Source organism: Astatotilapia calliptera, chromosome 15 (assembly GCF_964374335.1).
Source record: "Astatotilapia calliptera chromosome 15, fAstCal68.1, whole genome shotgun sequence".
NCBI lineage: Eukaryota > Metazoa > Chordata > Actinopteri > Cichliformes > Cichlidae > Astatotilapia > Astatotilapia calliptera.
The window spans coordinates 16,755,652-16,780,507 of record NC_137436.1 but is presented as its reverse complement, the minus strand read 5'-3'; the positions used below and the strand labels follow the sequence as shown (position 1 = coordinate 16,780,507).

The window sequence follows — 24,856 nt, the reverse complement described above, 5'->3', positions numbered from 1 at the left end:
TGTTATCTGGATATATCAAATTTTCCATCAGAATGAGGGACCAAAGCTTCTGCTAATTGATTCTGGCTGCAGTGCCCGCATCTGCTCATGACCAGAGCCATGTGGTTAATATCAATGATTCAGTTTTTCCTTTAAGACAAAACAATTTTTGGTGGCCACGTATCTGCTTCATTACATCAATGTTCGTTTTTTCATCAAGGAGAAACTGAAAATTTATGAATCAGAAACACACGCCATGGCCCCTTTTCAGAAGCTTAAACTGACTATAACTCGTCAGTTCGTCATATGTCAGGCTAGATGAAAATAACGTGTTCTCAAGACCATATCCTAATTTTGTTACTGAAGGTGGGCGAGATGATAGCCTGAGTCATGACTGAAACCCTGGTAAAATAAATAAATAAATACAAATAAGGCATAAATAATTTTCTGTCTCAGTTAACAAGGTGACACAGGGTACAGGCAGGCATCTGCACACAGAACTAAGGTACAGCAAAGCATGTTTCCAATAAAGAAAGTGATCATTAAGTGTAACATCAACATAACACTTGGAGACCTTAGTAAAATAATGCAACCGAATGATTAAATTATAATTGCAAAGTTTCCTCCTGTTACACATGGCTCTACAGGAAGGAACCTAACAGGTAGCACTTTGTCTAAATCAAGCCGATTCAAATGGCGGCCCGCGGGCCAAATGCGGCCCAGAAGCAACCTGCGAGTGGCCCTGCCTGTGGTCCTGGCAGAAACACAGAGAAAACGCAAAAAATGAATTCGTTAATTAATTTTTAAAAAATAAAAAATTCCTACAGCGTAGTCTAGACTGTGAATGCAACACTCCTAGTAGCCTAGCAATATTTAACCCACAATACACCGTGATGTAAACTTATTAAACAATCATCGTAATATATGATGCGACAACAGCATGTCTTTCTCACTCCAAAAGCGCAAAATTGACAATGAAAACTGTCGGTTTAACCCTGCCTGGACTGACAAATACTTATTCATTTTACCGAGTTTAATAATCTTACAACCGGAGTTGTACCATGGTGAGGGTCCTGTACAGCCCAAGAGAGAGCTGCAGCATCTTCCCTTCGTGTTTGCTTCTTGGCGAAGAAGAAAAGGCCTTTTACAGATTCTGAAACAATGAAATACTGCATGCTGGCCGTGATGGATGCGGTGAAAAGTGAGTGTGACATCTGCTATTAAAAACGTACCCCTGTAGGACAGTTCAAATATTCGTAGAGTTGAAGTTCTGGCATCAGACGAGTTTGAAATGCTGTTAGATGACCTGAAGAAAACTGATGTAATGTCTATAGCAGGAGATCACAGACAGAACTGATAATGCACAGTTATGCGTATATGTCCGTTTTTTGGATGGGAAATTGCTGGGTTTACTACCGTTAGAGGGACACACAGCTGGCGAAATGATGTTTGAAAAGATTTAAGCTCTTTTTGAGGAAAATGGTCTGGATATGAAGCGTGTCTGTATACTTGTGACCGATGGGGCTCCATCCATGGCAGGAAAAGTGAGTGGTCAGCAAAATATTTATTTTAATTTGAAAGGGAATTATCAAAATGTTTTTTGTTATTGTTATTATTATTATTATTTCAAATGTGCAAAAAATAGTTTAGTTATAGCTCCCTTTTTTTTAAATGGACCTTTTGGTGTGCATTTGTGAGAGGTCACCACCAGATTTATAGGGGAAAAGGAATAAAAAAAACAACTTGTTTTTCAGTACAGTTATGTGGGCTTGAAATTGATCATGATCTGCTGCTTACTGGCTTCAAAAAAAATATCTGGCCCAGATAAATTCCTCGGTTTGAAAATCTGGCCCAACTAACTTCGTAGTTGAATAGGCATGGTCTAAATTACTTATTATATAGGAAAGAAAAATACACTCAGTCATCCATCGCTAACAAACAGCCACCATCCTTATCTAAAGGAAGATAGTCTTCATTAACTGTGAATTGAAATAAATGCAGCATAACTTTTAAGGGCTCAAGTTTAAAGAAAAAAATATTTTAAGTACGAATTTAAAATGGAAAAAGATCCAAGTGTGACAAACTGACTAATCACTAAACTGTGCAAATATAGTGGCATATATAGCATGTAATTGTTTTTTATCTTAATCGTGAAGATTCGAAATGTCATCATTTTCCAGTAGTTAGTTCGTATAAATAGCTAGATGTTTGTTTTGTAAATCACTGGTCTTAAAATCTAACTGTTAAAATATATACGTATACTTTATTGTGACCCAGACTACTCAAACCAAAAAGTTATCAGCTATTTCACAGGAACTGGCTTATTATCATGTATCAGAATACATATAAATACAGCCAACAATACTGCTTCTGTGTTTTAAGTTTATTTTTAGTTTTAAAAGAAAAGCAGTTTTAACTATAGGGAAAAGACACACATTAACTACAAACTCTTAAAAAGACACAAAAAAGACTAGACTTTTGGTCAGTAATTTAATGATAAGTAAGGTTATTAGTTAATCTAACTAATAATAAACAACAAACTCACACACCCGTTGCTGAGACTTAATAAAAGGGGAGGTCCTTAAGCAATATCTGCTGTATAGGTGATTTTAATTAAGAGACAAAGTAACACAGGAGCCAATCAGTAATAAGAAATCAGGGAAGGTGAGGTGTGGACAAGTGAGGAAATGGGTAAATAACAGCAAAGTTCACAGCACGGCATTTAATTTGAGGCCGGGCAACATGAAAAAGCGAAATATCTGCTTAAAGATTTCAACTAACAGGTTTTATTATATGGAACATATATTATTATATTTTAAGGTGGCTGTGGCTCCAGAGTTAGACCAGATCATCTAGTAATCAGAACGCTTGTGGTTCGATCCCTGGTTGCTTCACACACATACATACACGTGCAAATCATGAATTCTCATAGTATTTATCAAGACTTATGTTCAGCATAACTCAGATCAAAGAAAAGGTTAAATACTAACATTGGTGCGTTTTCGCCCATGCACGACCGTCAGTGTTCCTTGGTTACTGCATGTTGTTTCCATAGTAACATAATTCACAGACATCCATCCATTCGCTTCCGCTTATCCTTTTCAGGGTCGCGGGGGGCGCTGGAGCCTATCCCAGCTGTCATAGGGCGAGAGGCAGGGTACACCCTGGACGGGTCGCCAGTCTGTCGCAGGGCCAACACACAGGGACAGACAACCATTCGCACTCACATTCACTCGCACATTCACACGCAAACACGGGGAGAACATGCAAACTCCACACAGAAAGACCCCGGCCTGATGGAGGAATTGAACTCAGGACCTTCTTGCTGTGCGGCAACAGTGCTAACCACCGTGCCACCGTGCTGCCCATTCACAGACATGTTTGATAAATTTCCAATTTGGTCCCCATGAGTCAGTTTATTTGATATGGTTGAATTCAGTCACCATAATGCTATGAGTTGACCTCAGCAATCTTAAGGCTGATTTTAAGACAATGTTGACAGTCAAAGGATTTTAGAAATATTACCCAAACATGTTACGCTGAGAAAATGAATTGATATGCACGATAGTAGTGCCTTTCAGTTTTTATGGGCATTTTTTATGACATTGTCATTACTGTAGCACTTGAAAAGCGTCTTTATGTGTCACTCTGTCACTGTCTTTAGTGTCACATTGAACACATTCATTTTAAAGTGTATTTCATTCAAAGAGTCTTTCAGAAAAGTCCCATTATCTATGTTACCGTATGAGCCAAACGATAAAATATGCGATTTTTCATCATACAATACTCATAAACTCAAGGCAAATCTGTGTTTGTGCTTGCATATTCTCTGTGTCTGCTTTCCCCAAGTTGTTTTCTTGAATTGTATCCCTCAATACCATTGCTGAAAATAAATATGCACTTTGAGCTCTCTTGTTATTGCTTCTCTGGGGTGATAAGAGTGAGAAAATATACATTAATCTATAGTTTTGTTCCCCTTCTTCTGTCTCCAGCTTTACACGTGTTGGCCCCTCTTCTGTCGACCTCCGGGGTTCTCATAGAAAGCTGAAATGAAAACTAAGTCAACATCCTGCTCTCACTAGGACTTCTTGCCCTGGGAGAGTGTGTGTCAGTGTGTGTGTGTCTCTGTGTGGGTTCCCAACAGTAATGGAGCTCCAAAGGAAATGCAGGCAGATAGTCACACTGACTTGAAAGAGAGTGATGAATGACTTATTACAAAAAGAAAATAAATGCAGAAAATTATTTTAAAAAGAAAGAAAGAGGCTGTGGGATCTCTTTTATCTCATTTCTGTTTCAATAAAATTTCATTTCTGCCTCTTTTTTTTTGTCCCTTCCCACACATCACGTTTTTTACTGGTCTAAAAGCTCCTAAACTAAAACTACAAACAACACCAGCTATCTCTGAACTATTTCACCTACGAGTCAATGTAACTGCTGTACTTTCACAGTAAGAAGTCACATATTAACACTTCAATGTTCATTGGAGCGTGAAGCTTCTTTTTACTAATTACAACTGGCCCAAATTTTAGGAAATTACTGACTCAAATGTTGTATTTTTCCAGATGGCCACACACAGTCATTACAGAGCCGAAGAGGAAGAGGCACGTGGGCTTAAGTATGTGCATCTGTGTGTGAATTTGTGTGTGAATTTGTGTGTGTCTGTATGGTAGATTTTTGCGAAAGCTGTCCTCTTCCAGACGGTCATAAACCCAGACTAAACAGGAAAACCGCTAAGTTATAGACAGTTAATCCCCTACTTAAACACACTCTTAGGAACTCACAAACCCAGTGTCAATGAACTGTCTGCTCCAGACTGGAGGGTGAGCATCTCCCAGGAGGTCTACTAACAAATTAATTCTTCAGACCAGGATGTAGGCTAAATTACAAAATGGGGAGTGGTGCGCTTTGACAATATATCATTTCGGCTGCGGTCTGAACTAAATATCAAAACTCCTTTTTATCCAACAGTATGTCTGCTTAAGTTCTGTTTTCTCAAAACTGTCAAGCATCCAGGCACATAAACATAAACACGATTATCAGTGTCAGAATTTCCTGGGGTCCTTAATTTCACAGACTAGTACACAAATGTCCGATTTGTCTGTTTGGCTCATTTGATCAACTTTAGTTTAATGAGGTAATTAATGTAAATTCTTTCCTCGAGGCTTTGAGAAGTTTGATGAATACTGCATAAACAACATTTCAGTGAAAGTCAGTGCAGCCCAGTAAAAGATGAAATTGCAAAAAGTAGATCTTAACCAAAATTACACAGAAAAACATACAATGGAAATCATTGGCCTGTCCATAGCCCGGACCTCAACATTATTGAAACAGTGTGGGGTCGTCTTGACAGAAAATGGAATAAAAGCCACCCAGCATCCAAAGAAAAGCTTTGAGTGTCCTTCAAGAAGCCTTCCGTACTATTATTGAAGATTACTTACAGAAATCGCAAGAAAGCTTGACTTACAGAGTTATTGTTTCAGGGTCATTACCTTACAATATAAAGTGCCATGAGCCAACTGTGATTCTGATACAACTGAAAAAAGAAATAAGGTAGAAAGAGTTCAGGCTGTTTTAAAGTTGAACATACGAAATATTAACTTTTAAGCTCTTTAGAATTATACAAACTCTTTTTAAACCTCATATACTGTACTTCCTTGTATGTTTGCACAAGTTTCAATAAATCGTTGCACTTATTTCCAACCCAAAATTTCTAGACAATATTTTAAAAGTAAGACAATCTGAGTTGAAAAGCCCTAGATAAATGCTATACCTCTGGAAATAACTTGCTAACTACTACTTTTGCAAAGGGATGATTCTATTATAGCTAATGCAACAAGCACCGACAGCATATCCACACTGTAACACTATACCTTGGCATCATAACTGATGCCAGATTTTTAAAATTAGGTCAATTTTGATATTTTGTATCTATTGAGAAATGCAAAAAGGTGCACTGTACCGTAAATTATTTGGCTAAGAGTATCGCTGCTACTGGTGTCCATGCATACCATTTCGCATGACACCAACATTTAGTTGACTACTTCCATGAAAGGACAGTTAACATTTGCGGAAATCAGAAATCAGCCAATTGCAAAATGTATTTCTTTAATTAGGCAGGTTTTGTAATTGAATACCATAGTATTCTAGTAACAAATGGATCCAAGGCCTGTACAGTATGTTTAAAAAAATAAAAAAGAATTAAAGGCAAAGGGTAGCAGGGAGAATGTTTATGTGCAATAACTCCTGGATAAGTGTTTGAAGTGATATAGCTGAGTTCAGACCAGTCAGCAGTAAATCTATCCTGCAGCCCCCTCCAACTGCTCTCTCACATATACACACCCAATCCATACCTGATGAGGCAGTGATGAGTACTTTGTTAAATCATCCACAAGCACCTCCGCGAAATGGCTGTCCCTCGCTCTCGCTTCGTATATGTGTGTGTGTGGCCGTGTATGATTTAAGCAGGAACTATTGCTGCTAGCCTTGGTTAGTACTTAGAGTCCAGCCTGAGCCAAGGCCACTACACACACACTTAGATTCACACGTTGTCTGGGGAATATGGGGGATATGTTGGTGCTAGTAATGAAAACATGCCAGAGAGCAGATTTACAGGAGAGAGCAACTTGACCTCTGGCCCCAGAGAGCATCTAATCTTGTCATAGCTGCAACCACTACATTCTCCTGCAACCCAAAATAGAGCAGAGAGATAAAGTCATGGATCAGTGACTGCTCAGGCTTTTACAGCATGTATATGTGGCCTTTATGGTCAACCAAAGCAAAACAATTATGAAACCTGATGTCATCAAATGAAATGGTGAATGTCAAAGTAACAAAAAATGACAATTATATTGAATATTTCCAGACTGATTCCAGCTTCCAAAAATAATTGGTCAGTCTTACTGCTGACTAGGTAATGAAAGAGGACAAAATAGCATTGCCTTGATTTCATATATAACTTTGCTAATATGCAACGAACAATTACATGTCCAAGCAATAAAACCTCTTGTGTACTGTAAATACAATTAACTGTGCATAGAGTAGACATCATTATGTAATAAAAGCCAAAGGAAAATATGACAATTACAAAACAATGATACTGCTAGAAGGTCATTTTACTTGTCTGCAATCTGTCAGAGCTTATAGCCCTATTCACATGGGACTATGACCTGGGGACCTCTAGTAATTTGCAATAAATATTGAGGTCATTTGTGATCTTAATACTCTGTGACTCTGCCATCTGTAGTGTGCAAAGTAAAAACGACATCACAATTTTTGTGTTCTCCCAATCCTGTTTTATGTAAATGAGTTGCAGAGCGTGCATTGGCACACGGGTTGACATTGGTGAAAATTCAGCAGGGCTCATGTAACTACACAGCACTGGTGAAAATTCACGGAAAAAGATCAAAATCATTAGCAGAGGGAAATGCTGCAGGCTATCAAACCTGTTTTTCAACTGTTTTTATTTTTAAATGAAACATCCCATTAAATGCTAACATTAGGTTCGTCACTGGCAAACGCAAATGTCAGTAAATTTGAGTAACAAAGTTATAATCTAAAATAAAGCCCCTGATAATACTAATCCAGTGCAAATAGGGCTTATTACATTAAAATGTAATTTCCCCCTGAGGGATAAACTGTACAAAGTATTACACAAATTTGCTTATAAAACCGAGGCAATATGAAATTAAGTTTGATGGTGCTGTGCACTTACAAATATCTGAAACAAACCTGTCACCGTTACAGTGATGGTGTCTCCCTAAAATATGTATGCGTTTGAATCTTGATGCAGCTGCTGCATCCTTGTAATCTGAGATTGTCTGAGCTCTTGTTATATCTGATATATCTTCAAAATGTTCTGTAATTTGCAAGAGCAAGAAAAGTGAACATAAACTGGGTGTAACACTGTCACTCCAAGTACCCACTATCAGTAGACAGCAGGAGACACTGCTGCCATCAGTGGCTACCGTGACTTGTCGCAGTAGTAATGGATGTGTCTACGAATGGTGGAACAAACAAATTGGTCACCAAATTCAATATTTTTATCTAAAATTATGCTTCCTTGTCTAATCTTTTTACAAAATCTTTCTATTTATTTTAACAGCTAAAAATGGTCATTGAGAGACAGGTGATTCATCAGCGGTCCCCAAGGTAAAGAAAATGGAATTCTAACATTTTTAAGACAATTTGAGTTTATCCTGATTCATGATGTGACACAGAGATTTGAACAGACTGCTATTTTATATAGTAAAAGGTATTTTTTTTAATGTGCATTCCTAAACCCTTTTTTTCATAGAGTTTCTAGTGCTGAAGCTTTTCCAAGTATAACATTATCAGAAAACAAGGTTTGTTCGTTTTGTTACCTTGCTATGTGTGTTTCTGTACATATGTACTTCCTACATGTGTTCAAGTAGATGTATTTTGTGTGAATGTGCAGGTCTGTCCTGAGTGTGTTTTGTATTTGTCAGGTCAGGAAATAACATTATTTTCTAGACGCCGCCAGTGGGGTCACAAGGGATTGTGAGTAATTGGAAATCCAGATGGATGTGCATGAGCTTCCTGGAAGAAACGGCTACCACAGAGATCAAACCGAACACACTCTACAATGTTAATATTCTTCATCTCTGTCTGCGCACCCTTCCTATTCTTTTACTTTTCCTATTCTCTTCCCATTTTCCTCATGATTTCTTCCCTTATCGCACGACTTTTATCTCCTCTCTTCTAGTTTCGATTCACATGACTGACAAATGACAAATCTGAGAGACAGGAAACAGCGTATTGGTTGAATAGTTGTGTGAGTCGGTCCACGGGGACCAATTAACAAAATAGGTTCAAAAGGGCCACTATTCATAAGGAATATTAACCATACAAACTCACACAGTTTCACACATTCTCTCAGGGGAACAACTTCTTTACATTGGTAAGGAGAACATAGCTCACTGGCCATCAGAAAGACCGATGGAGGCTAGACTTGTTCCCATTAGTCTCAGTGTTGCTATGATCTAAAGATTAGTTCAAAATGTTTTATAGTCTGCTGGCCCCAGACGCAGCCCAAAATGTGAATGTCAACATGGAAAACATTACTGCAAGCCAACAAAAACAGAAAAAAAAGTCAAAAAGCACACAGATGTTTAAAGTCTTACAGGAAGCTCTTTGACCAAACTGAGATCAGAGTATTTTATTCTAGTACATGGTTGCATTACAGTCTTTATCATACATACAAGCCTGATACTTAATCATCAGGCTTTTAAATGTATGAAACTAAATGCTCATTATTCATCCGTCATGCATAAAAACCTATTGTGCAACATAAAATATAACCTCATAATGATAACTCTATATTTGATTTAGGAAATGAGTAAAAGATTTTTGGGGAGTAACTAAATTGACCCAGAAATGCTCCCAAACCTTCCCAATGTGGAAACCATTTCTTTTGAAAGCAGCAGCTGGATAACAGATGAGTCAGTATGCAACCACTTCATACACATTTTTTCCCCTCAACCTTTTGTTAAAGTTGATCAGACTGTTTTTCAGGACTTCTTTTTATGCAGACTACTCTTGCGTGTGACATTTTAAATATGACTGCATTTGTCTGAAAACTCAGAATCAAATGATTGAATTAGAAATGAGCTCTCCTGGAGTTAAGAGGTTCATACATAGTATTAAATAATGACTATGGATTTTTTGCAAGAACTGAAGTACAGGTTGCTGAGTCATGGTTTCTGGCCAGCACTGACGACTACACGTCGGCTATTAGCTGACCTGGGGCTATCACTAACTGCTTTGGCATGGAAAAGGTTCCGATTAGATTGAATGTAGCTGAAATATGGGTTGGAGAATATAGAAGCTATAAGAGTGTATGCAAGGGCTTAATAGATAGTGAATGGGTGACTACATATAGTGCTTTATACCATTTACTATGACTAAATATACAGAAAATGTCCATTTAAATTTTCTTGACAACAATCTGCGTCCAAACATTCAGCATCGTATTCAGGTGAAACATGAGCAAGAGAGAGAAAAACGGAAAAGAGACAAAACCAGGGTGGACAGATTATCAGATAGAGTTCCAAAGAGCCCATAAGTGTGGACTACAATTTGTCTACAACTCTTTCGAATAGGCGCACTGTTGACAAAACTATCGGTTACACCAATGCTCACATTCTCAGTCTGAACCTGTATGTGTGTGTTTATGAGAGTGTGCACAGAAAACAGGGCCAGAGTTGTGTGTGTTGGAGTATATAGCATTCATTACAGTGGCACTACAGACAAACTGCTCCCTGGATAGACATTGATTTTCACCCAATGGATCTCACTGTTAGCAAACCTAATAGCTTGGTGGGTAATGGGTTCATGTTATGAATGAGCCCCTGTGGGTTGGAGAAGAGAGGAGCGGAAAGAAGAGGAGAGGTTGTAAGACCTAAGGTATGGCCAAAATGTGAATGCATAAAGGGCAAGGTTGAAAATGGATGAAAGGAAAGAACCAAGACATCACAGAGGATTTAAAAAATCCTGAAAGAACAAACTACAAGAGAATTCAGCAATGCCAAAAATGTCAACCCACCCAGCCTCCCCAAAAGCTGATTAATGTAAACTATTGTATTTTCGATACATGGACATATTTCAGCCTCAAGGGAGCTCGACAATCATATCTTCTCATTAACATAGTAAAGATGTAGGGAGGTGTAGACCAACATTTTTTGTTGTTGTTTTCTTTTGACTTGTTCCTACAATGTCATGTGTGAAACACCCTTCTCGTAACAACACAAAACCTTTTGCATCATAGGGAATAAAGCATGTACCACCTATACATTACACATATTACAGATAGAGGAACAGTTCAGCTGTGGAAACCTATGCTATGAAGTTTACTGCAAACACTTCTTGTTCTGATATTAATGCCAAAGTCAGCAGAGAGTTGGTAACTTTTATGGACTATGTACTTCAACATTTGGAAACCCCACTCTGCAACTTTAGGTGGTCTGCCCAAGTTGCTGTGGGTCCTAAACGCTTCCACTTTTCAAAAATACACTTGTACAGTAGTTAATCGTTGAATACCCAGGAGGGACAAATTTTTACAAAGAGTCTCGTTGCAACAGTGGCACCTATTACGACACCATTCTCAAATGCAGAGAGATCTTTAGAACAACCCATTCTTTTACTAATGTTTTTTAAGGGAGACTGCTTGCGTTAAGGTTATTATTCATTTAAGGACCTGTGAAGATACTGCCGCTAAGATAGATAACACGAGGCACGACTGGCTTCTAGAAGGACTTTGAGAACTGCATTAACAAGAAAAAGGAAACACAAGGAATGTGAATGAGGAAATGAAAATAAAAGTTGAGTATATGAAAGACAGGGCACAGAAGTTGAACTTCATTCTTTTTAAAAAGCAATAATGAAGATGAAAGAAAAATCAGAAGAGAAGAGAAGAGAAGACTAACAGCGGCAAAGCAAATAGATCAGATGTGAGTTGAAAGGGGAGTTGCTATTTACCATTACTGCTAATAGGTTTCAAAAGGAAGCAAGTCGTTAGCTAAATGGATGGGCCCTAAATGACACATTACCATGTTAAAGGCTGATTCCGCTCATTATTGGAGCTCTGATTCCTCCATGCATCACAAGTACTGTGTACAAGTGTGCGAGGCTACTAGTACACAGACCTGCTGTCTCAGCAAATACACCCACCTACACCCTGAGAAACTCAGCAGAGAGCATATGGAAACGGGGCATAATAAAAAATATATATCTGGTTAGAATTCTGCTCTCTCTGAGTCAGTATGTAAATCAGGGAAACCAAACACCGGTTTGTGTGAAGTCATATAAAACCTTGTCCGTCTTTGGTTGTTTGAGAAGAAAATATCAACTGGGAACCAGTGGTATTAGAATAAAACATAGGGTAACAAAAGAAAATATGACAGAATAGGATAGAGTACTTCAAAGCTCTCCTATTGCTTTCAGTCTGGGAACAGCTGCTGAGTGTGTGACACACACCAAAGGCGTGTCTGTTGAGAAACAGATGGATTTTTCCTGCATTAGACACACTATGTTTTAGGAAAAAAAAGACTGACAGGCCCATCGGAAAGAAGCTCTATAAGTATGCATCCTTACAAGTGTGTCTATGATTTAACAATATTAAAATTAGCAGTGGCTGTGATAAAAGGAAACAGCAAATAAACACATCTAATAATCTGTAATTATTGTGTATATGTGACTTAACACGCTCATTATAATGGCATGCTGATGTAATACATAAAAGGCACACTCACTTTAAAAACTGCCATTGAATGGCAAATTTGAAATTAGACCTGAACCTTAGAGAGCAATTAAACGATCCCATCATACCCTCTCAGATGTGCTTATACTGTTAAACCTGTGATGGTCAAGATTCTCCAGCAGTTAAAATTGTGATTGAGTGTTGTAATCATGCCCACTCGCAACCTTACACATTTCATTGGCTACACTTACACATTTCCCAGGGTGCTTTTTTTTTTTTTTTTGACAGTGGTGATGTGTTCTATTCAGCTGCTTGTTAAGCAAGAGCCTGCCAATAACTTTATGTAGGCCACCTGGAAATTAGCTTCAACATGGTTGCAACTTACCTTCAAAAGACTGATGGAGAAAATAAGCCCCAGACTTAGCCATTGAAAGCTTTTGACATCAGGGGGCAGACACAATGATCTAAAGCATAGAATACACAGTGATGTGTGTTAAGATTGAGGACTATTCCTCAAAAATGTGCGTTATGTTTCCATTGCCAGTGTTTGTGCATGAGTGCAATGCATCTGTACCGTGCTGAGTTACGACTTTGCACCAAACCACAAGGAAACTTGCATAAAATCCTGGAATAAGGATGACATACTTAAAGAAAAAAACTATTAATTGACATTATAATAAAGAGTACAACTCAAAAATAATTAAGCTTGATATTATATCAACAACATTTGATAATTGTGTAAATATCTATGAGAAACAACCCTAAATTTCCTCAATCTGTGACTTTTCCTGATGAGATGTTGGTCTCCGTTACTTCAGAGTAAACGACTTTAGACACCAAACACGTAAAATTCATGCAAATATTTCAGGCAGTGGCGGCTGGCCCATAGGGGGCGCTCGGGCTCCGCCCCCCCAAATGTGGAGGAGTAAAAATATATATTTTTAAAAAATTCATCAATGATAGTTTTACTATGTGTGTGCCCATATACAGCCAGGCGTATTTTAACATTTTCACCAGCTGACTCATTAAAGTTCAACCAACAAACGGTGTTTTTCTTCTTCTGGGGCGCTCGTCAAAGCGCCCTTGATATGCAGCGAAATAGCCTATCATTAAATGGTTGCCAGGGGAAAATAATAAATATTTGACCTATCAGCGTCGCTGAATTAAATGGTTTGGGGGCGCTTAAAATTGCGCCCCTGCAGAAAACGTGAAAGCTCACGAGTTCATATGGACAACAGTGTAAAGCTAGCTGTGCTAGGGAAAACTAGCATAGCGGCGCAGCTAGATGATGGACATCGGATTGCTTTAAGAAGGCACAACGAAGAGGTAGATAAAAACCGTCATATTTTATCTAAAATCATCGATTGTATTAAGTTTTGTGGTGCTTTTGAGCTAGCAATGCGGGGACATGATGAAAGTGATTCCTCAGACAATCCAGGGATTTTTAGAGGTTTAGTCGACTTGATGGCATCAATTGATCACGACTTGAGGCAACACCTTGAAAATGCTACTGTATTTAAAGGCACCTCGAAAACAGTCCAGAACGAGATCCTGGATTGCATGTTGGCAGTTCTGAGAGAAAGGATCGTGGAAGAAGTAAAGGCAGCGAAGTTTTTAGCCATTCAAGCTGATGAAACCACTGACATTTCTACACACTGTCAGTTAGTCATGGTGCTAAGATACATTGACCAACGAAACCGTATTCAAGAGCGTTTTTTTGAATTCATCAAGCTACCCAATGCTTGTGCAGATGCAATAGCCAGTGCCTTATCGGAGAGGCTGCGCTTCATCCTCCCCCAGGGACAAGAGAGAAAGTTGATCGCCCAGGCCTACGATGGGGCCGCTGTAATGAGGGGTACCACTGGAGGAGTGCAGCGTAAGATACAGGACATTTATGCTAACGCTCACTACGTACATTGTTATGCCCATCAGTTAAACCTGGTAATGCAACAAGCAACCTCCCACATCCCTCAAATCAGTCACTTTTTTTCCGACATAGCAGGATTCGCTTCTTTTTTTACTAAATCGAGCAAGAGGACTGCAGTGCTTGACGAGGTGGTGGCGCACCGACTTCCAAGTGCATCGGCAACCCGTTGGAACTTCAACAGTCGTGCTGTGAATACAGTGTATGAACATAAAGACGATCTGGTGAGGTGTTTTCAGACCATCCGTAACAGTGAAGGATTTGATGCCCCTACAAAGAGAGATGCCGGTGGTTTCGTGAGAATGCTGGAAGACGAAGCTTTCTGTTTTTTCCTGGCCTTGTTTCACAAGATAATGCCACATGTAGACATGCTGTATAACCACCTACAGAAGAGAAACATCGATTCTGTCACCATCGCAGGGATCACCCAGACATTCATCAGTCGCATGCAGGCTATCAGGTAGGCATAAAAGCATAAATATGTAACCTAGAATAAATGTTAATTATCTATGCATAGATTCTATCAAATTCTCTGCATATATTCTGTGTTCTGTGACTTAAATGTTTAATGGAATTCAGATAATTTTGATTTATATCAGCCTTTGAAGTAATTTTATGAAAAATATTTGATTAAGTATATTTGATGAAGTATATTCCCAGTAATGATTTGATGTAGCCTATACCATAGGCTATTTCCTGAAATTATGGCCAGGGCCTTTATTTACTTGCACTGGTTTTCCCCCAGCCATTAAACCAGGTCCGGTTTAAATCCGGTAATTCCCGGTAATTAGAACACAACCTTTGTTTGGTTTGTGTTTGGTTAATATATCCCTATTCAGTTTTCAGAAGCCATTAATGAAACTTATGTATTGGATCAGGGAGGCACTTCCTAATCTGGTTGTGGATGAGGAGTACAGGGGACCTGTTCAAGACCCACCCACAAAGAGACGGAGAACATTGGGGGAAGACAGGCAACACCATTTGGCACTGGAGGTAAGCACTAGCTGCTTGGTCTGATTTAAATCGGATCATCAGATAAAATCTAATGACGATGCTGTCAGATGTCATTTGATATAGTGGTCATGACTGTTTTGTTTTGTTATGGACAGATTTTTTTTTTCAGAATAATGATTAACATGAGACATGTGCCAAAGTCTTACCACTGAATCTAACTCTTACCAATTATATATTATTGGATAGGTGTGCGACACCATTATGAGCCATGCCAAGGAGAGGTTTTCTTTCACCAAGCACCTTGTCAGCGCCACTCTGTTGCAAGGAGACTTGTTCCAACAACACAGCAAAAATTTTCCAGATGCAGCACTACAAACCACAGTGGAAGCCTATCCCTCATTGGACAAAGCCAGACTTAAAACAGAACTGTCCCTGATCTACGACAACGAGGAGTTTCAGAGTTGTAGTGGTGCGCTGGCGCTCTATCAGGTTCTGATGGAAAACAACCTTCAAGACACATTCACCGAAACTGTAAGTCTTCTTAACATCCTCATCACCACACCAATGACAACATCAGAATCGGAGAGGTGTTTCTCTACTTTAAAGAGGATAAAAACTTTCCTGAGAAACAATATGGCTCAGGATCGGCTCAACGCTCTGGCTATGCTGTCCATAGAGAAAAAACTCACACAAGAACTTCCTGATTTCAACACCAGGGTCATCGAGAAATTTGCCACTCAGAAAGACAGACGAGCAAAGTTCTTGTACAAATAAGAACCCTTAACCATATTTACTCTCTTTCTCCATCCCTCTCTCTTTCTCTCTTTAGCCCACCCCCCCAATCAGTTTACAGTTGTTGTTTTCAATAGTTATTTTTCATTCATTCAAAAAAAAAAAAAAAATCTGTTCATGTTCATTTTTACAAATCTATACAAATGGCCAGAATATGGTTGTTCATTTTTACAAATCTATACAAATGGCCAGAATATGGTTGTTCATTTTAAATTTAAATTAAAATTGTGTTGTTTGATGTACTCATTAAATGGGTCATTTTAGTCGATATCATAAAAATTGCCCCCCCTGAGATTTTTTTCAGGAGCCGCCACTGATTTCAGGCATTAAAAATATTTTTGGAGCTCAGCTATTCTTAGTGCAGGACAAATTTGTGGCATTTATTCTTTCAGATCAAACTTAATTTCTTGGATGTGAATATGCAGATCTAACCAATCAGACCACTGGATTTGGCTACAAGTTCACTTGTAGCTCAAAATGCACACTGTTATAGAATATATAGGAAAACAATGCTATTTTAACCACAGACAGACAGCTAGATGCTGCTTCGTTTCAATCAGCTCTCTGAAATTATTTCTCTGCCTCCTCAGATGTGGTCCCAACTCTATGTACCAAAACGGTTGAGATAAAACCATGAAATTCTCCCCGCTGCTACCTGCTCATGAGAATGGGGTAGCAAAAATCATAATCAGGATTGTTTTTGATGCAATTATTAAGAAATACATGTGTGATTCCTCATCTGGGGCTCTCCTCAGCTCTTTCTGGGACAGTGGCGCGGCTGCCCCTCTGTTGGTCTTCCTTGGTCTCTTGTGTTCTGAGGGCCTCTGGATGTCTGGAGTTTTGATCTCCTCCATACCTGCTTCATGCCCTGGAGGACGGCGCTGTGGCTCCCCACACCCTCTAGCAGATCATTACATGAAGGAACCTTTTAAATACAAGCGCGTCCATGCTCACAGGTGTACACATGGGTGCTCACACATACAAACTACACCCTTTTTGGCTCCTACCTCACAGCACACTGTGCTCTGTCGATCTTACATGCTGCACAATAATGTTTAATATTTAGTATTTACTGTTATATTCACATAGATCATCGTGATGTTGTTTATTATGTTGCCCTTTTTTTTCTTCTGCTTGTTTTCTCTTTTTTCTTTCTCAACAGGTGATCCAGGTGATCGATATATGTATTTTTTGTGTGCTTATTTTGTTGGTTTTTGTTTTTTGCCCTTTATCCCCGTCCCTCTTCCCCTCTGTTTTTCTTTCCCTCTTTCTTTCTCCCCTTTCTTTACCCCACTCAAATCTGTCCCGTATTTAGCAAGTGAAAATAAAATAAACAATAAAAGGTGACTCAAATAGACCATTACGACAAGGCTGGGTTGGTCCATTTGGTAAAGTAAATCCGTTGGGCATCTTTCTTCGCCTTTAGACAATAATTCTGATGGCAAAAGAGCCAAACGGGACAGGAAAAAAAAAGAAGAAGAAAAAAGCTACAATCATGTTGTTTTTGAGCGCTCTACCGGGGCGGAGTCATGACGGCTCCAGCCCCTGGCTCGGACACCTGCAAACAATCGTCTCATCTCATTCACTTCTTAAGGCGGCTGCTGAGAGTGCTTCTTCGCTGGATTATTGTGTAACACTCATTTCTCGCCAGCCTGAGGACCGCCTTTTGGTGAGCTAAAAGCCGGAGTCCGAGCTACCTGAGCTTCAGTGAAGGATTGTGTACATAGCCGTCCCCTTCCCGTGCCTGTGTTCCCCGGAGACCCTCTTCCTGTGCCCCCACACCTGTATATATCCGCGCCTGGTGTCTGTGTGTAAATAAATTGTGAACTTAAGTGACGGTCTGCCTCCGAGTATCTCCTGAGCCTGACAAAAAAGACGCAATGGTTTTTGAAAAACATTTATTCTGAACTGTGCACCGCAATTTCAAAACATTTTCTGAAAGATGTAACAGTTCTCACTTTCATTAGAATTTTGTTTATCAAAAGGTCTGACATAGGTGAGCTGGTAAATGCAAATAACAGCATTCTCATCACTTATTTCTTCAATACAATATGCACGTCCTTCATTCATCACTTTGTGGAACTGCAACGCACTTCTGCTCTCCCCCATATTCCATCTTCACAAGCATATCCTGTGTGGAGATTGAATAAAAATTAGTTGACACTAATTAATGGCACAAATAATCCAGTAATCAATTGCAGCACAGTTAAAAAAAAAAAAAAAAAAGGAATCCTCTTTGAGCCATTACTTGTGTAAAGTATTTTTCCAAAAGACAAGGACACAGGCAACAGGTAATACTGAACTAAATGTAAAACCTCAACCTTTTTCATTTTTACCTAAACCGTGTGCACAAAACTCTGGAGGGATCTAAATGCTAACGTAGAACCCAGTCAGGACATCTGCTACTGCTGTTTGCTCGGCTTTTTTTTGTTTTGTTTTTTTATGGGAGATCGTTTTCAGGCTTCAAGTAGCACCATTATACCAACATTTCACATTCTAGACATTGTTTTAGGTGTATTTGACCAAAAGTTTGACTGAAAATTCATATGCAAGCTTTTTTTCAAGGCTGTGGTATTTGCCTGCAAACAATACCTTTCCGCTAGCTAAAACAGAATATTATGCTATCACCGAGCAACATGGCTAATGCCTTTCACACAGCTTTGTCTCAACTCCAAAGAGCCACAGAAGTAAAAGCTAATAATAATAATTGAAACAATCTTTGAAAAAATGACTTACCAAGCATGGCAAACAACTCAAATATGTAGAGCAAAATGTTCTGAAACGGCTTCACTTCAGCTTCGATTGGAGCCTATGGTGCTGGGGGCGGAGTCTGTGAATTTACTCTATTGGTGTCATAGCCCCTGTTGGAGTTCAGAGTTAAGAGGTCAAGAGTTAATGTTTCCATTGTAACACCTCCAGATTTGAAATAGAAACACTCATTTTTAACACTCGATTTTAACTACTATCATTTTACACCTCAGAGTTACATTAAAAGAATGTGACTCTACTCAGAGTAAAATTAACTCTACTTTTGCAAGAAGGCTACTAACACCAAAACATTTAACACTTTTGAATTTGCTGTGTGGAGTGCAATGCTGTAAAGATATGGCATGTACTTGATTTAAGACAAAATAACAAGGCAAAAAAAAAAAAGGTTTGTAGCACAAATAAGTATTTAATCCCAATAAAATCAAGATCTGTTTTTTTAAATAGCCCTAGTCAAGGCTTCACAATCAGATGTCAAGTGGCAGTATCTATCTCTCTATGCACTTTGTGTTAAATTTTGTGTTTTATGTCAGCGGTCTCCAACCTTTTTTTGCGCCACGGACCGGTTTATGCCCAACAATATTTTCACGGACCGGCCTTGTCGCGTGTCCCGGATAAATACAACAAAATAAAACTAGTACCGGTACCGAAAAAAAGAAGATTTATTCATAACACACGTGAAAAGACCCAGGAAAACAGAGTTAACGATAACGATAACAAAATAACGCTGAAAACCGATAAAAACCCTGAAAACCATACATTTCACACCTGAGCCTCAACTCTCGCGGCCCGGTACCAAATGACTCACGGACCGGTACCGGTCCGAGGCCCGGGGGTTGGGGACCGCTGTTTTAGGTAATACATTTGATCAGAACTCATTTTTATCAGGTAATTATACAATTTTGAGAATGTGTTTGCAACAGCTGACTTGAAAATGAAAATCTAAATAAAGCATGTGGATTTCTAACTGATTAGATAAAGAAACACGTGATTTGGCTTAAAATGCTGAATATATAAATTAACAAGGCAATAAGCAGGGGGCAAAGAAGATCAAGACCCCTACAAGTCATACTAACAGAAGCCTTTGTTAACATGGCCTAGGCCAGCAGAGGACAATGAGCTGGTTGGGTTGCAAGAAGAGAGCACAGGGGTCTCCTAGGAATAAATGTGCTAACAGACCACCCACCTCCCACCCACTGTCAGCACAAGCCTTGGGCTCAGCTGAGCGCTTAGGTTGACTTTTTCTCTGCAGGGGCAAACAAGGTCAGCAGAAGAAAAATAAAGTATGAATCTTAGAGATGGTTAAAAAAAACACAGTCAAGGTTTAATGGGGAAAATGAGGATGCAAAGATGTATTTTTTAAAAAAGCCTGCCTCTTATTGCTTTACTGCATCTGACATTTGCTCTTGATTTTAGGATACTAAACAGATTAATACTTGACTGATGCCAGCAGGGGAATTTCCTCCAACAAGGAGAAGGTCAAAAGTCAAATTCAGCTAAAAAGCACCCTGGGTCCTGATTATTCATCTCTCTCTGTCGAAAATTACCAATCAATTATTAAACACAGAGCTGCAACAACTATTTAGTTCACCGGTCACCTTCTTTATATATATTTTTTGAAAAGGACAAAAGCTAACTTTCTTTCGCTGCTTTCTGGTATTTCATTGAATAACTACTTTTTAGGATTCCTGTAATTCTAAGCAGTTCATTTGTGAATCCAAATTAATGTCCATGCCAAATTTTAAACCTTCTCTGAAAGCATCCCGGAAATACTGGGTTCACAGGAATGGACTAAAGAAACAAAACAAGATTTGGTATTGCTTGTTTGCAACTTCTTTTTTATTCAAACTGGATAAGCAGCTGTGAAAAACGTAAAATACAAAGTCCATTACTTGATTTTGTTTCATTTGAAACTGACTAAAAGGAAATATAGTGCACTAGTCAGCCCAAAATGCGCAAAGTGAGACATGGATCACAATTGGAGGTGCTCCTAGTGGTTTCCTCAGTAGACATTTAAAGTTAAAATATAGATTTGGTTTATCCATACTCGGTTAAAACCAATCAGCCATTACAGTAATGTGTGTCAATTTTGGATGCAGGTAATTAAACAAATGTACAAATATAAAGGAAATGCCATGCCCTTTTAATTATGCCACCAGCCTGTGAGATTTTCACCAAGAACATTATTGATTCCTCCTGGCATCATCAAATTAAGTTTGTGTCACTTTTGCATTTCTGTGTTTGTTCTGGGCCTCAATACTTCCATGCCCCCTTAAGCCCAGCCATTAAATGATTTATTAGAAAAACTACTTAGCTCCATCTCTGCTAGCCCGAAAAGGAAATGACAGTGTGGAATATTTTACTTCATACCAGCCTTGTCCAATCCCGAGCCCGCAGTCCCAAATCCCGGGTGTCACCAGTCTATTATTGCGGGGCTGCAGAGGTTATGGGCCCCCCGTCCACACACATGCACACATACACACACAACCATTTTTCACGTATTTCCATCTCATGTCAGATGTGAGCATTTGCTCTGCATTAGGCTCTCTGTGGATTTGCCTTGGACCATAATAATGGAAACACAAAAAAATATAATGGAAATGTGAAATTACATATAGAGTATGTTCCTTTCTGTGCACACATGTACACACACACACACACACACACACACACACACACACACACACACACACACACACACACACACACACAATATTGATGAGAAAAGCAACTGGAATAATGGAAAAATTGTATACACAACACATACCTCTTTCTCCCTCCTTCACTCTGCACCATCTGTATTTTTCACTTTCTTTGTCACACACCTACACACACATAGAGGTGTGTATAAATGTTAAATCCATAGCTAACCAGGCCAGTCTAATAGACCCTTATTCCTCTGATGCTTTATCAGCTCAATCACACAAACATTCAGCCCCAAAATAATGGCCTTTCTGTTTGCTGCCTCTTTCTGTGTGTGTGTGTGTGTGTGTGTGTGTGTGTGTGTGTGTGTGTGTGTGTGTGTGTGTGTGTGTGTGTGTGTGTATGTGTGTGTGTGTGTGTGCACGCGCGCACTTCTATCTAGGAGCTGTGCTGCACAGAATGTGTGCACTGCATACAGATCTGTCAGTAACACCAGAAATGGCAATTGTTGGGTTAGGAAGCCCTAGACTTTTATTCATTCATTTATCCACCTGTCAGTCAAGCTGACTGCACATATTTGAAATTAATTAAAAGTTACAAATGAAAAAAAGCTACTGATTATGAGTAGTGGAGGAACACATTAATAAAAATAGGTAAAGTCTAGGTAGTCTGTTTGCAGTGTCCAAACGGTGCAACTTTGTGTGTGTTCTTCTCTCCAAAGGGGAAAATAAATAATAAAAAGTTTTTATTAACAATTGTGAGAGTCTCTACTGATTTTAACTCATTTATGTTCATGTTAGTTTCTCTACTACAGTATCAGTGGGGAGGCAGGGAAAAGAAAAGACATATAAGTGGATATAAGTCTGATGGCATGGAAGTGAAGATGACGAAGTCAAAAATCCCTCATAAACTCCCCAAGCTTTAACTACTTGATTCAGCAGCAAATAATATATAAGGTAGGGATGTCACCAGAATGAATACTAATGAATGAATATCGTTCAGTGCCAAATTCTAAAAACATGCCAACACAGTACGTATACGTACTGAGGAGAGTTTTTTAAAAAGTGTATACTTGGATACTAATTGATGCTAAAAATTACTATCAGATTAGATACTTGTTTACATCAGTGCCGTTTTGTGCCAGCTGAGACCACTAGCAGCTGAACGCATGAACAGCACCACAACAAACTTGGTAATTAATCTGTTCATTACGAAGTTGTAATAAAAGCTCCCATTTCAACAACAGTTCAAAACAGTTATCATAAACATCAAGGTGGCTGGCACACACAATATAATTAGCGGTTTAACTATTAGCAACTACCCAGTTTACACATCTCTTATGTCTAAAAAATGTTATTTTTATCTTAAAGTCTCTGATTGAAGCTGAGAAAAGTCTTGCAGAAACAAACAAGGCTGTAGCTAAATGCCTATCGTATTTAGCTACAGACTGAAAAGCTCTTGCTCCAAAAGCAGTCAACCTTGAGAAAAAAATTGTACAAAAATTTACTTTCCAGTCAAATAGTGTCCTTGGTAGTGATTTTTGATAAAGCAGAACATAAAAATATATAAATTTAAACAAAAAAATCAAAGAAAATGGGTGCCTTCAAAACAGAGATTGCCTATTTAACAGGTATCTGTCTTTGTCTCTTTGTCTTAGAGATTCACAGAAAGTAAACACTGCATTCAAGCCATTTCGTAGGAGTGCTGAACAAATTGTGATTTAATTTGTTGACCTAATTACACCAACTCTCTGCAACCATGGAACTGATGATGGAAAGGTTCTATATATGCATCGAAATGCAGTTCTAATGCAGCCAGTAGATTCAATTCTTTAATACCCCTCCTTATTCGCCTTGATGCAAACTGAACTCTGGAGCTCAACCACAGCCATTGTGGGTATAGCTCTGGAATAATCTTAGATATCTCAACTTGGACCACACAAATGGCCTTGGTTACAATAATAAAAGGTCGAGGACGGTGACCCTTGCAGGTCAAAGTTCATGAATGTAAGAGGGTAGAGGTTATTATGAACTTCATGACATAAAAGCTAGACAGCTAGATGGAGAAATAAAAAACAGATGGATCAACAAAAAGCCATATCCTCATGATGCAGTTGTATTTGTTTTTTGTCACACACACACACATATTGTACCCAGATTTGGGACCATGTGTTGAACGGGGATGTTGTGGTTGAGGTAATTGGTAATTTCTAACAACCACTAAAAACAACTGGTATTGAGCAGAGTTCAGATAAACCCCAGTCTAACAAGCAGTCTGAGCTCAGACATTCCTACTCCTCAGTGGCCCACAGCAGACTTGCCAACTAAAGTGTAAAAATCCGCTTTTGAAACATGATCTATAAAGCATTGCGATGTTGGTGGGAGTCTGAAACAAGGGGTTTTCTGTCGAGACTGAGTGGGCCTCTGAAATTTTTCTGGGAAAAAAAATGTTTTACCAAAATGTGTCGTGAAAAACTCTGAGCTAAATCTCAATGTTATATTCTTGACCTAATTTTTCACAATTTTCTAGAAGACACGAGGATTAAAACTTACTCTAAATTGCTATTTTTATCAGCCTTTATTTGTAATTAAAAAAACATCACGATAAAAAAATTCCCGTATACCTCTCCATGAACACATACAGAAATGACTACTTCAATTGCTGGGGAAACATACACAAAATCAAGTAATTTCAAGTATTTTCTATAAAGATCACACAAATAAAAATAGGCAAAAACTATAAGTATGGCAGTTTATGTTCCCCTCAAGAATAAGAACCATGTTATTAAGCAACAAGGCAAGGAGACAAACAAAGAATCCAGACAAAAAAGTTATAACATGTGTAGACCATGTGTCTGGTGTGCACTACACAAGACATGCAAGCCATGGTTTCTTCTGTTGTGTGTCTATAAACAAGACTGTGGTTTGAAATTAAAAACAGGGCAAAAGTGTCTCAAAGTGCAATGCCATAAATGTAACAGGTCTGAAGTCAAAAAGCATTATCTTCACTCAGATGTCACTGCAATGGGTGAGTGTACTCGTTGAGTAGTCAGTCTGCTGGTGGTCCTTTTATAATTATAAAGAAGCTATTAGTGCAATGACATGAGTTGTTTTCCCTAAGCTTGTGACTGTCCTTTTTCAGCATGCAAGGGTAGATTAGAAGACTTGTAGTCGTTTGCTGCCTGGAAGAATTGCAGCCTAGGGTTAGGGGTTGCTTTCATATGTTGCCTGTGGTACTTAAAAGAATAAATACCATTTGGTTTTCAGACTTTTTGTATTGAAAGGTATCAAAAGTTGGTTCAAGTGTCAGTTCACGTGACATCCCAGGATATAATGACATTATATTGATGGTCAAGATTGCATACTGGTTGTGTGATTGTTGGGGTTTCTTTCTAATATTGTAAGGTACCTTAGAATTTACCTTACAATATGAAGCGTCTATTGTTGTGAAATAAGCAATATAAATAAAATCGGATAAATTGAACTGAAATTAATTGGTTGTGAGAGCAGGTAATACTTTTTCTACAGACTTCTTTGTTGTTTTTCTTTTTTTCAGTTTTTGGTTCATCTTATTTATGGCTTATT

General features: G+C 38.6%; 2 protein-coding genes and 1 long non-coding RNA gene across 4 annotated transcripts in view; 1 reads left to right on the top strand and 2 right to left on the bottom strand.

Annotated features, from left to right (window-relative positions):
• Positions 1-24,856, bottom strand: part of lama2 (laminin, alpha 2) — a 234,305-nt gene that overhangs the window by 198,332 nt on the left and 11,117 nt on the right. The gene's annotated exons all lie outside the window — the stretch shown is intronic.
• LOC145420702 (zinc finger MYM-type protein 1-like) lies at positions 11,763-16,174 on the top strand. 2 transcript variants are annotated; one of them, XR_013902022.1, is made up of 2 exons: positions 11,763-15,110; positions 15,318-16,174. XR_013902022.1 is itself a non-coding variant. In XM_080290183.1 (2 exons), exons 1-2 carry the CDS (start codon positions 14,973-14,975, stop codon positions 15,843-15,845), a joined length of 666 nt encoding a protein of 221 aa, XP_080146309.1. In that variant the 5' UTR covers positions 14,878-14,972; the 3' UTR covers positions 15,846-16,174. The 2 variants fall into 2 exon arrangements, 1 of the variants encoding a protein (XP_080146309.1); XM_080290183.1 differs by having other exon boundaries at positions 14,878-15,110.
• LOC145420703 (uncharacterized) lies at positions 17,748-21,401 on the bottom strand. Its single transcript, XR_013902023.1, has 2 exons — positions 18,600-21,401; positions 17,748-17,994 (listed from the first exon to the last, which is right to left on the bottom strand). It is a non-coding gene; the product is annotated as an uncharacterized LOC145420703 (long non-coding RNA).